This window comes from Ambystoma mexicanum, chromosome 4q, assembly GCF_040938575.1.
Source record: "Ambystoma mexicanum isolate Mex_15411 chromosome 4q, UKY_AmexF1_1, whole genome shotgun sequence".
In the NCBI taxonomy this organism is placed as follows: Eukaryota; Metazoa; Chordata; class Amphibia; order Caudata; family Ambystomatidae; genus Ambystoma; species Ambystoma mexicanum.
In genome coordinates, this window is record NC_090928.1 from 445,595,822 (window position 1) to 445,610,417 (window position 14,596).

Genomic DNA, 14,596 nt, shown 5'->3' on the forward strand with positions numbered 1-14,596 from the left:
AGGAGCAGGTAGAAAATACAGGCTTAAATCAGGGCCAATACTTGCTATACTGCACCATCAGAAATGAGATCACACGCGGATGGTCCGCATGTGGAGATATGCTAGAAAAGCACTCAGTAACGGACAGCCTGTATGGTATATATCGGAAGGGGGACATGCAATCTCTAAGATATACAAATTATTTCTAATATAGGGCCCCCCGACTGAATTGGTGGTTAAGCGCAAATGGGAGGAGGAGCTCGGTGTTCCATTCCTAGATGCACACTGGGCTGAGAAACTGAGATACCAGAGTATCCCGGAATGCAAGACTACAATTGATCCAACTATTTGTAACACACAGAGCAAACATGACGCCTTTAAGAATGTCAAAGTTTCCAGGGGCATCTATACAACACAGCCCCCGGTGCAATGCTACAGATGCTGGTATGCTACACATGTTTCGGGGATGCACCAACATAAAGAAATACTGGCCAGAAGTGGAAGTTAGAATGAGCAGAAGGGGACTGGAGATGAACCTGCTGTCCCCAGCTGCTTGCCTGCTGGGACGCTTCACGTGCCCCAAATCCACACGAACATGCACAAAATGAAGGACCTGGCGTACATACTAGCCAAATGCAGAATTGCCATGGCATGGAAATTCCCAAAGGGCCCCAGCATAGAAAACTGGTGGGATGACCTGAAAAAGTGGGCTTTAGCCGAAACAGCGGCTTGGGGGTGGGCGACTCACTTGAGCTGGTCCGACTACAGCGAAAATATCTTAGCTTGAAATGTCCTGACACAAACACTGTTTGCACCGGTAGCCGCGGAATCAGATAAGGCATGAATTGGGCCCTGGTTTCTGTTGCTTTCCTCTTTTATTCTCTCTGATTTGCACACTCTGGATTCAGCCCTCAATGCATGGATGTATCTGCACTACTCTGAGACATATCACCACACAGATTGTACACTTCCGAACACCCCATTTTATGGACCTTGCTTCAACTTGTATGTGTCTTATGAACCTCATACCTACGTTGTCTTCTTGGCCTCACACTGGTTGTGTCACGCACACCTCATTAAAGAGCCGTTCTGCCATATTCACAGTGCTTAATGAAAGAACTGTATGGCTTTTAAATAGATTTTTTTTACGATTTCTGAGTGGTACTTGAATATTTCAGACGTAAAATATATGTTACAATAAAATTGACAAGCCAAAGAAAAATAGTTACTGCTGTGGTTTGACGTGGAGGTTCATTTTCACCAATACTGATTGGTCTCTGCTTGTAGACAGGTGGGTTGCTGCTTGAGGGTTTCACATAAACATCAGTGACCAAATTGGTAGGACGCCCTAGTGTTCCCGAATCAGGAGCCTGCAAAGAAATACAGTATTTTATTATCAAAACGGCCTAATTTGCCAGCACTTTTCATAGGGTCGTGTTCTTGGGCATTCAGTAAGTTACCAATCCCAGGAAAAATTTGAAGCAAGCCCATACTTTTAAACACACAATACAAAACTACAACATATTGGTAAAGATTCATTAAAAACATTAGAAATCAATATATCTAGTGTTCACATCACGTTTTTGATTTGTAATTCACAAAGGCTCCTTTGACACTGGTCTACCTCACACATAGTTGGTAAAGTGCAAATACCCGTGAGGGTAGCTCAGCAGCAACGTGCTCGCCTTGGAAGCAAAACGACACGAAGCAACACAGGTTCTCCCCGTCCACGCTTAGAAACCTCTGGGTATTTAAGAGCAACTAAGACAAAAAAACAATTATGCAACTGAAAAGCAATTCCTGTAACAGCGCCTCGATGCCCACGGGCTGTGTGAGCGCTTTAAAAATGCAAAATAAATAGACAGATGGGGAATTCACCTACACCGTGCGGGTGCAAACCAGTGTCTTTTGTGAACCTGTATGCCTGCAGAATTTGGACATATTCAGGCAAGGGGAAGCCAGACAAATGTGCACGAGCATCCCTGACACCGAGCGGGATTGGGATGTGCATACAAAATACGTCAGCCCTGCCATGCTTCCCCTGAACCTGGTCTCAGGCAAGCAGCAACCCACCTGTCTCTAAGCTGCCACCAGCCTGTTTAAACCCATGCAGGCTTTCATTTGCCTAATTAAAAACTCTCTCGTATCATGAGAGCACGAATGTTTCTTTTTCAAATTTCCACCGGCCAAATATGTGTGGAAATGTGAAAAATGCATTTTTCACACAAATGGGTGGAGTGTCAATTTAACAATGTACCCTGGGAGGTGGATATGGGCATCGATGACATCGAACAACAGATCCTTAAGGCTAAATCGTCTAGAGCAGCGGGCCCTGATGGACTGTTGAAATACATAGTCAAGGGGGATTGTCAATTGTGGGCTGACATTTCCTTCACGCTATTCCAGAATATGCTTAAAACAAAGTGAATCCCGGTTTCTTGGAAAACGTTGTTCTTGATACCAAGTGATAGGATGTCACCTCTCAATTACGACCGATATCCCTTTTGGATGTAGGAAGTAAAATCTTTTCTGCGGTCATACTCAGGGCCCAGAATTTATGCCCAATTGATGTAGATAGATTGGATGACATCAAAGCTGGCTTTCGTCAGGGCCTGGGTACCCCGCTTAAGGAATTCTCGCTTTCACTGCTGTTGAAGATTAGGAGGATCGAGAAGAGCTCATGATATGTGGCCTCCGTGGATCTCTCCTCAGCCTTCGAAAAAGTGAATAGGCACATTCTCTGGAACAAAATGAAAATCTGGAAGCCCCCAGAATCTTGGAGACCTTAATTGCCATCCACACAGACACCAATGTCAAAGTTCCCCTGGATGGGAATGCTCTTATGCTGTTAACCTGTTAACACCTACAGGGGATCCGACAAGGATGCAGGCTAGCCCTGGCACCTTTCGACCTTTACATGTCGGACCTAGGGGATCATCTTAAACAAGCTGGAGCTTTCCATCTGCACATGGATGCATTGGCTGTTCATTATCTGGCATCCGCTGATGACCTGGTCATAGTAGACCAAACCCCTATAGTTTGTCAGAGTAGGCTGGACGCATTGGCAACCTATATGAAGAATCATGAATTGTCCATCAATACCCACAAATCTAAAGGTATGATCTGTACCAACAAGAAGAAGAAACCATACTTCAACTGGAAGATCAATGGGGAAGCATTGGGCGTCATAGACAATATACATACTTAGGATTCACCATATATAATCATACATATATATCATATACATAATACATGGTCGCACACTTTGACAAACTAAAAAAGAAATGTGGAGTATACATAGCACAGATGAAAAGGGCAAACTCTAATATGCCTGTTACTGTTACTCTTTTCTTCCCTTAGTGAAGTATTATCGAGCAAACGTCATTCCGGCATTGCTCTATGGCAGAGAGATCCTTTGCAATATCAAGGATTTGGAGTGGAAGAAACTGTAAGGGCTCATCTGGTGCAATGTACAGGGATTGCCAAACTGAGTTCTGGCTCCCATCATTAGATATGTATTTGGCCTTCTCTCTTTGCATCTCTAACCCTACTGTCCCCCTTCCTGCACTATCCATCACTTGGCGTATTTTACTTAACTTGCACTGCCACCTGTTGCCGCACTTCTTGTTTCTTATGTTATGATCACATGTCCTGCACTTCTCCTCCAACCGTTCCCTCTGCACTTTTCTCCCTCCCTCTCCACTGCACTTGCGCGATCTCAAGGTCACTGCGTCTAGTAAGATTGTTGTCTTGTCCCCGCGTGTCCCACTTCTGCCTTGTTGCGCTTTGAAACACTTGTGTGTGGGTGCGCTATAAATAAAATATCATATCATATCATAACTTAGAACTGATATTGGACGCTTTGGCGCAATTCGCAAAGCTTTCGGGTATCACAATCGGTGCAAACAAATAATCTCTGTTCCCATTAGCAGGCTTGTCTAAAACAAAGCTAGACAAACTGCCGGCCCTGGCACTCCAGTGGAGCGTGAACACGTTCAGATACCTGGGGGTTCAGATTCATCACAACCCAGAGCTGGAACATAACCACAATGCCATGAACAACGCCCTAGACGGGGTTAAGAATTGATTAAGCTTTTGGACCAAACAACCCCTCGCGTTAATGGATAGAGCAGCATTTTTAAAAATGGTGATCCTCCCCAGATTGCTGCACTACGTCGTAAATGTTCCACACAACATACCTACCCAAAGCTTTCTTTACAACCCTAGACACCCTATGTAGGGGCTTCCTGTGGCAGAACAGCAGGAGCAGGATAGCACAGGCTTCCCCACGTAGGCCTTATGAGGAAGGTGGTATTAGGATCCCACTCTTTGAGTTATGCTACGTAGCAAGGCAATTACAATTTGTAGTGGACGGGCTAGCGGACAAGCCTACCTCAGATGCACAGTTACTTCAACCCACCGTGCCATGTTTCTTCTTAATAGAAGTAGTATGGAAAAAATGGCCAGCGCTCGCCAACACTCACATTTGGTGTCGTTGGGTACCCAATTATGGGATAGGGCGCTGACATTGATTGGGCTTGCTGACACATTTTCTGTACAGATCCCCTTAGTATCGGTAGTCCTAGCTGGGTCACAGGCACACCTGGGAATATGCACATTTCGGGAAGGGTGTTGTGTCGCCACGATAGGAGACCTACTCCACAACACCTCCTTCGTGTCCTTTCAGGAGCAGGTAGAAAATACAGGCTTAAATCAGGGCCAATACTTGCTATACTGCACCATCAGAAATGAGATCACACGCGGATGGTCCGCATGTGGAGATATGCTAGAAAAGCACTCAGTAACGGACATCCTGTATGGTATATATCGGAAGGGGGACATGCAATCTCTAAGATATATAAATTATTTCTAATATAGGGCCCCCCCACTGAATTGGTGGTTAAGCGCAAATGGGAGGAGGAGCTCGGTGTTCCATTCCTAGATGCACACTGGTCTGAGAAACTGAGAAACCAGAGTATCCCGGAATGCAAGACTACAATTGATCCAACTATTTGTAACACACAGAGCAAACATGACGCCTTTAAGAATGTCAAAGTTTCCAGGGGCATCTATACAACACAGCCCCCGGTGCAATGCTACAGATGCTGGTATGCTACACATGTTTCGGGGATGCACCAACATAAAGAAATACTGGCCAGAAGTGGAAGTTAGAATGAGCAGAAGGGGACTGCAGATGAACCTGCTGTCCCCAGCTGCTTGCCTGCTGGGACGCTTTACGTGACCCAAATCCACACGATACATGCACAAAATGAAGGACCTGGCGTACATACTAGCCAAATGCAGAATTGCCATGGCATGGAAATTCCCGAAGGGCCCCAGCATAGAAAACTGGTGGGATGACCTGAAAAAGTGGGCTCTAGCCGAAACAGCGGCTTGGGGGTGGGCGACTCACTTGAGCTGGTCCGACTACAGCGAAAATATCTTAGCTTGAAATGTCCTGACACAAACACTGTTTGCACCGGTAGCCGCGGAATCAGATAAGGCGGAGACACCTCTGTAGCCATTGCATGAAATCATTCGTAGGAAGTCGACACACATTCACATTTGCGATAGGTGCTAGTAATTCAGGCAACATAGGGGGGAGGGAATAAGGGAGGGAGGGGCCAGATAGTTGTGGGATGAATGGGTTCATGTGTTAGGCTTTGTTGTGATTCTACGTGATGCGATAAGGTATGATGTCATACTACTGTTGTAAATACTAGATACAACTAATAAAGTCTGTTATTTAGAAAAACAAGAAAAAAAACATGATGCATGCCTGTTTCAAAGAATGAAAAAAGTAAGCAAGCATGATTAATAATAGTCACGAGTTTATGGTAGAATAAGCTTATAACTACGCTTATAGGTACAAGAATGCAAAGAAACAAACAAGGCAGGGTCATGGTGTGAGGGCATCTCTGCATCACCACCACCATATAAAGAAAGAATGCAGTACTGGGAAAGTAGCTCCACGTGGTCGGTCCCATCTTATCGTCCATTAGCCCTTCCCTTACAGGATTCATAGGACAAACTGACCGAAAAGGCTGAACTTCAAGTCCCAGAATGCAAACTGCTATTGACCAACAACCCAGACCTTGATGGAGGTGCCATTCATGTAATTGGGCCACTCTGCAATACTAAAAACTGTTTAATTGTGGTCCCCTCTCTTTAGATCTGTATTGCTTTCCAAAGCCCAATATTACATACTCCACAAGTCCTGGCCTCTAGACACATATCACCATGAAAATCTGCTACTTGTACATTTGCACATATACAAAGGGAAATAAATTACACGTCACTACAATGTAATAGAGTAACATGGAATCCGCAGAAAATCTCCTATCTGCGATCAGACGACGCAGGAGCTGTGGTACTTTCCACAGATTAGTGGAAATGAAAGAATGACCCCATATGGCAAAAATGGCCAGGGGTTTGTTAACATTGCTGGAGTTCAACATCTCCTTAAACGGAAGCTACTTTGCACATAGACTACTATTCAACTAAACAAGCCAATACATACTGTTCCCACATTGCCAGTTGGGAAATCTCATCACAAATAAACCCATCAATAGTCTGGCTAAGATAGGCCCCTGGCAGTAGTGTACAACCGGTAGACTATGAGAGACTGGATCTGGTAGACAGATGTTCGTGGTAAGAAAGCCTTTTGCAGGTCATAGTGCCCACATTTATGCACATTCTAAACAGGCCCCATGTTTATATTACCACTGCATATCATTGATAGGTGTTATGATTACTTGACAAGATAACTGCTTTATTGACCTCAAAAGAAGAAAATATCATGGGCCTAATTATGTGTATTGTAATAATTCCAGGATTTTTCGCCGCAATTACTGCCAAAGCCATTTACCACTATCAAAGGAGGCGTGTCCCCAGCACACCACATCCCAGCCCTCATGCTATGCGTGGGAGCATTCACAGAAGTGAATCTAGATGCACAAGGCATGTTAGTGGGAAAATGCATTTTTGTGAATTTGCACACCCACATAGTGCAAGTGTTTCATCCACTAGCAGTGTGCGCCCACACCTGTGAATGAAACGTTATTATGAATTGGGCCCTGGCTTCTGTTGCTTTCCTCTTTTATTCTCTCTGATTTGCACACTCTGGATACAGCCCTCAGCCCTCAATGCATGGATTTATCTGCACTACTCTGATGCATATCACCACACAGATTGTACACTTCCGAACACCCCATTTTATGGACCTTGCCTCAACTTGTATGTGTCTTATGAACCTCATACCTACGTTGGCTTCTTGGCCTCACACTGGTTGTGTCACGCACACCTCATTAAAGAGCCGTTCTGCCATATTCACAGTGCTTAATGGAAGAAATGTATGGCCTTTAAATTGATTTTTTTTACGATTTCTAAGTGTTACTTGAATATTTCTGGCATACAATATATGTTACAATAAAATCGAAAAGCCAAAGAAAAATAGTTACTGCTGTGGTTTGACGTGGAGGTTTATTTTCACTAATACTGATTGGTCTCTGCTTGTAGACAGGTGGGTTGCTGCTTGAGGGTTTCACATAAACATCAGTGACCAAATTGATAGGATGCCGTAATGTTCCCGAATCAGGAGCCTGCAAAGAAATACAGTATTTTATTATTAAAACGGTCTAATTTGACAGCACTTTTCATAGGGTCGTGTTCTTGGACATTCAGTAAGTTACCAATCCCAGGAAAAATTAGAAGCAGGCCCATACTTTTAAACACACAATACAAAACTACAACATACAAAGATTTAAGAAAAAAGTAGAAATCAATGTACCTAGTGTTCACGTCAAATTTTGGATTTGGATTTCACAAAGGCCCCGTTGACATTGGTCTACTTCAACCATAGACACATGGGAAATTCACCTACAATGTGCGGGTGCACATAAGTGAGTCTTCTGTGAACCTGTATGCCTGAAGACGTATGAGCATTAATGTTTCTTTCTCAAATTTCCACCGACCAAATGTGTGGGGAAATGTGAAAAATGCATTTTTGACACAAATGGGTGGAGTGTCAATTTAACAATGCTCCCTGGGATGTAGACATGGACATGGATGACATCGGACAACTGATCCTGAAGGCTAAACCATCTAGAACAGCAGGCTCTGATGTACTATTTTTTATTTTTTTTATTTAAAATGTTTCAAATATCCATATTTCTTTGAAAGCCATACTTCGATATTTTAACAATTTGTGGGTTAGAAACTATATAATCAGTTTATTACTAATTTCATGATCTTTTCCCAGAAAGTTATAATTAGAAATATCAGCTTTTTATCTCGTCCCAAAAGTATTTGTGCCGATCAGTCTTCTCGGCTGAGTGTCTCATTGCTGATATTGAAATATGATCTGCATAGTGTTCTTTCTTCCTGTAGTTCTGGACATACCATAACCATGTGCTGGAGTGTTTCAATGGTTCCATGACATTTACAGAAACTACATTCTTGGTTCCTGTGATCTTGCTGTTTGATTATAGTCAGTCTTGATCTGGTAGGGGTAGACTGAGTCGGAACTTCGTATAAAGATCTTGTATTCTTGTATCTGGAAAGGTCCTCAGATACGCTGGTAGTTGTGTGATGGCTCTTACTTCTATGTGGCAAGACAGATTTTCTTTATATGTTGCTTTCACAGCGATAGTCTTGATCCAATCATTCCTCATCAGTTTTTTCTTTGCGGCTTGTGGGCGTTGGATCAGCATCTATGTTGGTATTTCTTCGTGTTCAAGGAATTTCATCATCTCTTGGTTTCAATCATGTAAGATTTTTACACAGGTCGCATTGTTTGTTGATCTCAGTATTTCAATCCCAGGGATCCTTTCATTTGAGATTATCTTGCGATATAGGCTCACCATACCACTATCGACTGGATTGCCACTTCGATGCGTATTCATTCAATAGGAAAGCTCGGTGGTAGATTCATTATTATGGCCTCTAGTTTTGACCAGATCGTTGGCTGGAGTTTTATCAAAGCTTCACATCCATACACAAGTGCTCGGATCACTTTGCTTTTTTAGAAGGTTGTAATTGGAACAAAGGAACATTTTCCAAATTTTGTATGTAACAAAACACCTAGGCCCTCATTACGAGTTTGGAGGCAGCCATGGAGCTATTAGTTCCATGGCTGCCTCCAAACCGGGCTCCTTTACTGGGTTCCTGCAATGGGGACTTACCGGGTCATTCCAACATAGGGAGACCCGGTAAATCCTCCTTGCAGGAACCATTCCTCATTCCCATTTGAGCCCCCATAGGGCTCAATGGGAATGGGGATGGAGGTAACAATGGGCACATTATAAGTGTCCCGTTGTTAACTCCCACTTCCCCTCGGTGGACCCAGAAAAGACGTCTGCTTTTACCAGACGTCTAATCCGGGTCCCGCGAAGGGAACCTCCTAATCAGCCTGATGGAATGAAGGGGGCCAGTCCCGTACCGGCCCCCTTCAAAAGATGAGTGCAAGCCTCGTAATGAGGCCCCTTGTCTGGCTAAAGCATACATTTTCTTTTGGAGTAGCACATCCCATTCTGATTAGTCTTTAGATTGATTAATCGTGAGATATTTAAAAAACTGACTATGTTTATCGGATGTCCGTTGATTTTTAGCTTTGGAGTCCGATCTTTTGGTTTGGGCTTTCATATGGCCATGATTTTGGTTTTGTCGATGTTTATTTTCAACTCATTTATAGCCATGTATTTTGCCAGCATATCCATGCTGATTTGTAGACCTCGTGGTGTTTTATCTAGTAATATGATATCATCAGCGTACATCATGAGAGGCAATGATATTGAGTTTATTTTTGGTAGATTTATTTCTGATGATATCATTTCTTGTTCGATCTCTGCTGTGAACATATTGAAAAGTGTGGCTGCCAAGGGGCAGCCTTGCTTGAGGTCGTTTGATATCTATATATCTGATGTTTGTATCCCATCTTTAGTCAGTCTCACTAGTATTTTAGTGTCTCAGTAAAGTAGCTTGGTGGGCTGTAGGATATGTGCTGGGCATTTCCACTTTTCAAGCTTGTTCCATAAAAGCTGACGATTTATGGTGTCAAAAGCTAGATGGAGGTCCATGAATGAAATCCACACTGTTGTCTTTTTGAGCATAGCTTCTTGTTTCAACAGATTTGGAAGGAAGAGGTAGACATTTGTACTGACTTGTGGGACAAAGCCTGTTTGTCTCTTTGCAAAATGATTTTCTTCTATAGCCCATGCAGTTAAATCTCTTAGCAATATGGTGGCAAAACATTTTCAGAGAGGATCTAGCAAGGCTATTGGCCTGTAGTTTGCCGGATTTTCTTATAGTCCTTGCTTGTAGATCGGGATTAAAGTTGCTGATCTCCATGTTTATGGTATTTTGTTATGTTCATTTATTATGGTTAAGAATTGAACCATAATAGCTGCTCACGCCTCTGGGGATTTCTTAATATCTTCATTCGACAGGCCATCGGGCCCAGATGCCCGTGGCTTGTTAGGCTTTGTAATCATTTGTATGATGTCCTCTTTTGACCTGGAGATATACCACTTTGTTGTACTTAGTTGAATGTCGTCCTCTGCATTAGGCCTTTTGCCATATAAATCAGTGAAATACTCTATCCAATGTTTTTCTATCATATTTTGTACGAGATGGTGCTGTATCGTGTACGGTGCATGCAAAAGAGCCCAAAGGTCACGGGTATTTCGGTTCTTGAGGCACTGAAGCATAGGTTTGGCATCATTCTGTAATATGGTACTTTGATGCATATTTATCCAGTTCCGATATCTGTTTGTTTCAGGTTTTTATTGCCTGTTGATTTGTTGGATTATTGTTTCTCTGTAGTAATCTGCATGCTACCCTCAGTTCTCTTTTTTCTCCTTAATTTGTGGGTCAAACTGATGTTTATGAGGGTACTTAAGGATCGCCCCTATGTTCTTTCTTCTCTGGTAGGGGGCTAGTAGCCATTCATAATTTAGCTTCTCCACAGAGTTTTTCTCAGAGTGCTGAAAGTCTCTTACCAAGACATCCACCTGACATGGGTTGATTATTAATCTTGTTTGCTGCGTGTTAAGTTCTAAACATGGTAGGGTTTGCTTATGTCTGGTCGTTCCTTGTCTCATCCAATTCAGAGTTAGCATATGATGGTCACTATGAGGGGTTTTAATAATTTCCATCGTTCTTTGGGTTTTCTTTATATTTGAGGATGTGAAGATGTAATCCAAAATAGCCTAACAAGTCCATGTTGGGATCATTTTTTTTTCTTTCTGGCTATGGTATTTTCCTGCATTGATTAGGTTTCTCATCTCCATTTCTTTGATCCACAGTTTTTATTTGCCCTTTTAGAAGATTTTGTTATTTGGGATTGCCATTTTGATCCATTAGGTGGATGTTCAAATCTCCACAGATCACTACATCAATCTTGTTGCATATTCAAATTATCCGATCCAGCTCTGTCATCACGTTATCAATGAAGGTCAACCCATTGATCTCTGCTGGATTCCAGTTGAAGTTGAATACAACCAGGGTGGGAATGTCTCTAGGCTGGTTCGTCAAGGCAATGGGTCCATCTTCTCTTTGCATTATTGTATATTGCATCCATTGGTTGACATATCTTGACTCAATTTGTATCCATGGCGAATCTATCTTTATCAGCAAAAGCTGTCCCGAGGAAGGTATTCCTTTTTGTTGTACGTGGGCCGGATTAATAAAGACAATATACCCTTCACTAACTGGAGGCTGTGACATCCATGTCTCCTGTAGGCATTATATGACTGTCTACTAGGTTTGAGTGTGTCTGTTCAAATAGGTGTTCAAAGCCTCTTGTGTTCCGCAAGACCAATTTCATTTCATGTTGTTTTGCCCCTATTCATTGTTATTGGTGTCGGGTGGTGTGTTTGGCCCTGTATTCCTTTCATGATTGTTGTCTCCTCTCGTTCTCCAGCTAAAACTCTGCTTCCTTTCAGTTTGCTCTTTTGTAGAGAAATTGGAATCCTCTGTGTCTGTATAGTCTGTATAGTCTGTGTAGATACTGCTCTCTGGTGATTCACGACAGAGGATCCTCTGATTTCTGATCTTAGGCCCAACCGAGGTAGTTTGTGTTTTAATGAAAGTTTCTGATCCCTTTGAACATCTGAATCCTATGCATTAAAATTGGTTAGCAATTTTTATAATTTCTAGCATTGCACTCTTGGTCATTACTTCAATTTCTATTATGTTAAGGGCTTCTTCATCTATACATTTAACCAGTTTGATATCTTGCGTTCTCATGTGTTTTAATTCTTGGAAGGCCCCTAATAATCGTAGTGTATTGGTTCGATTTAAGATCACCAGAGATTTTGCTTGATTAGATTGTCTCAATGTTATCAAATATTTTTCTTGTACCTTTGTGGGATCTATGAAGGTTGGGGTTCTTAAGTGGGGATAGCAAAGTGTCTCTCTTCATGATTAATAAGGCTTTTATTATTAAGCTTGGAAGGTGTTTCCGTCTCTTGATTTCCTTCTCATTTCTCGATGGTTTTGGTTTCTTTTATTAGATCTTATGCTTGGTGGAGTCTCAAGGCACTCCAGCTCATCATCCGAAATCTCTTCACATGACAAGATTGTATTTTCCTCCCCTGGTGACTGCTTTTCAGGATATTGGTCCAGGACGATCATTTCTGTGTCAGTGATTTCTTGTCCTTACATCTGAGTCAGTCTCTATTTCATATATTGAGAGGTCCATTCATTCTGCTTGTATTCTGACATCTTCCTCTTTTTGTGTCTCATTTACACTTATTTTTGGATGTCTGTTATCTTGCTGCTGAGGATGCACGACTCCTTGATTCGTCGGTTGCATCTTTGCCTGATTATGTGTATTTTGCGGTGAAACAAGGTTCCTTAAGAAGGCACGTGAACCATTGTTCCGCTTTGTTCTCTTTTCCCCATTGTTCTTTGTCTTTATCAGAGGAATTAACGTAGTTTGCTTTGTGAATATTTGGAAGGTCTGTGATTGAAGCTCAGCCTGTGTCGGTCTATGTGAACCATCCAATTGTTGATGACTATCTGGTTGATTCTTCATTATCTCATTATTTGGCTGTATTTGTTCTTGATGTTGATCATGTTGCTTAGTTTGGTCCAACTCATTGATATTTTTGGTGGATGTTTGTGATTCAGTCAATTTATTTGTGATTTTAGACATCTCTTTCATTAATGACATCAGTGTTGTTGTGGATGGACTATCGAATTATTTACAGAAGCTGTATTGAAAATTGTGGGCCGACATTCTATTCACGCTATTCCAGAACGTACTTAAAACAAAGTGTAAACCAGTTTCTTGGAAAACGTCCTTCTTGATACCAATTTTCAAGAAGGGTGATCGGATGTCACCCCTCAATCACCCACCAATAACCCTCTTCAAGGTAGGACGTAAAATCTTTTTTGCAGTCATACTCAGGGCCCTTAATTCAAGTACAAGTGAAGTAGATAGGATGGACAAAACAAATCTATCTTTGACAAGGGCCTGGGTACCCAGTATAAGGTATTTTAACTTTCACTCCTGTTGATGATTGGGAGGATCGATAAGAGTCCATTATATGTGGCCTCCATAAAGCTCTCCTTAGCCTTCAACAAAGTGAATAGGCACATTCTCTGGAACAAAATGAAAATCTGGAAGGTCCCAGAATCTATTTTGGAAGCCTTAATTGCCATCCACACAAAACAGGGGATCAGTGGTTGTGTGGGTGTCCCCTGCTCTCCTAGTCCAGTATTATGTACTGCAGGGGTTGCGGGGGTGTCCCGTGCATACATTAAAGGCAGTGTGAGGAACAAACGGGCGAAATCCCAAAAGATAGAATTACAAAATACGGGCAAGTGGACACCATCATTTTGTAATTCGATCTTTTGGGGTCTCTTTTTTTAACATACATCCATACAAGGACGGTATAATTAATCTGATTTGTCAAAAGAAGCCCTTCTAAATGGTAGCGCTCTATATTAAAAAATGGCTCTGCCCCAAATGGAGGATGTCGTTTTTAAGACTTAGGGGGTCATCACGAGTTAGCCGGTAACCCTTAAATCCGTCAGAAATGCTATTAGCGCAGCCAATACCGTTTTCCCTGATGACGACTGCAAATCCCAGTGGCGCTATCACAGCAGGCGCTATTATAGCTGGCTATAATAACGCTGGCTGTAATACAGCCGGCAACCAAACACGCTATTACAGAGCCATCACAAGTACATCATTGGCGCTCTTAGCGCCGGAAAACCGGCGGTAATACTGCCAAAAATACCCCAGGCCAAATGCTGGAGGTAAAATAACACGAGACATCAATAAGCTCCCAGGTGAAAACAATGCACACAAGAGGCCTACACAAGACCCACCCATGCACAACACACCCTCACCAACACCATTTCACCATTAGGAGCAGGGAGGAGACAGCAATAAGGGCCCAGGTGAAAACAATGCACACAAGAGGCCTACAGAAGACCCACCCATGGCCCAGACCCCCTCACCTACACCATGTTTCCATTTGGAGCCGGGAGCCTTCATGTGGACATGTACTTGCTGCACCTGGAGCTACAGAGGCCTGCCAACCAGCCCAGGGCCCTGGGAGCACAGTGGGGTGGAGATGAGGAGAAGGAGGAGGAGGAGATCAGCACC

At 42.7% G+C, this 14,596-nt stretch overlaps 1 protein-coding gene across 1 annotated transcript in view; it reads right to left on the bottom strand.

The window, feature by feature from the left end:
• Positions 1-14,596, bottom strand: part of LOC138467255 (uncharacterized) — a 1,232,016-nt gene that overhangs the window by 880,374 nt on the left and 337,046 nt on the right. Inside the window, exons 8-9 of the mRNA XM_069607273.1 lie at positions 7,440-7,580; positions 1,209-1,349 (exon numbers count right to left, since the gene is read on the bottom strand). Coding sequence (XP_069463374.1) covers positions 1,209-1,349; positions 7,440-7,580 — 282 coding nt within the window. The remainder of the gene's footprint in view (positions 1-1,208; positions 1,350-7,439; positions 7,581-14,596) is intronic.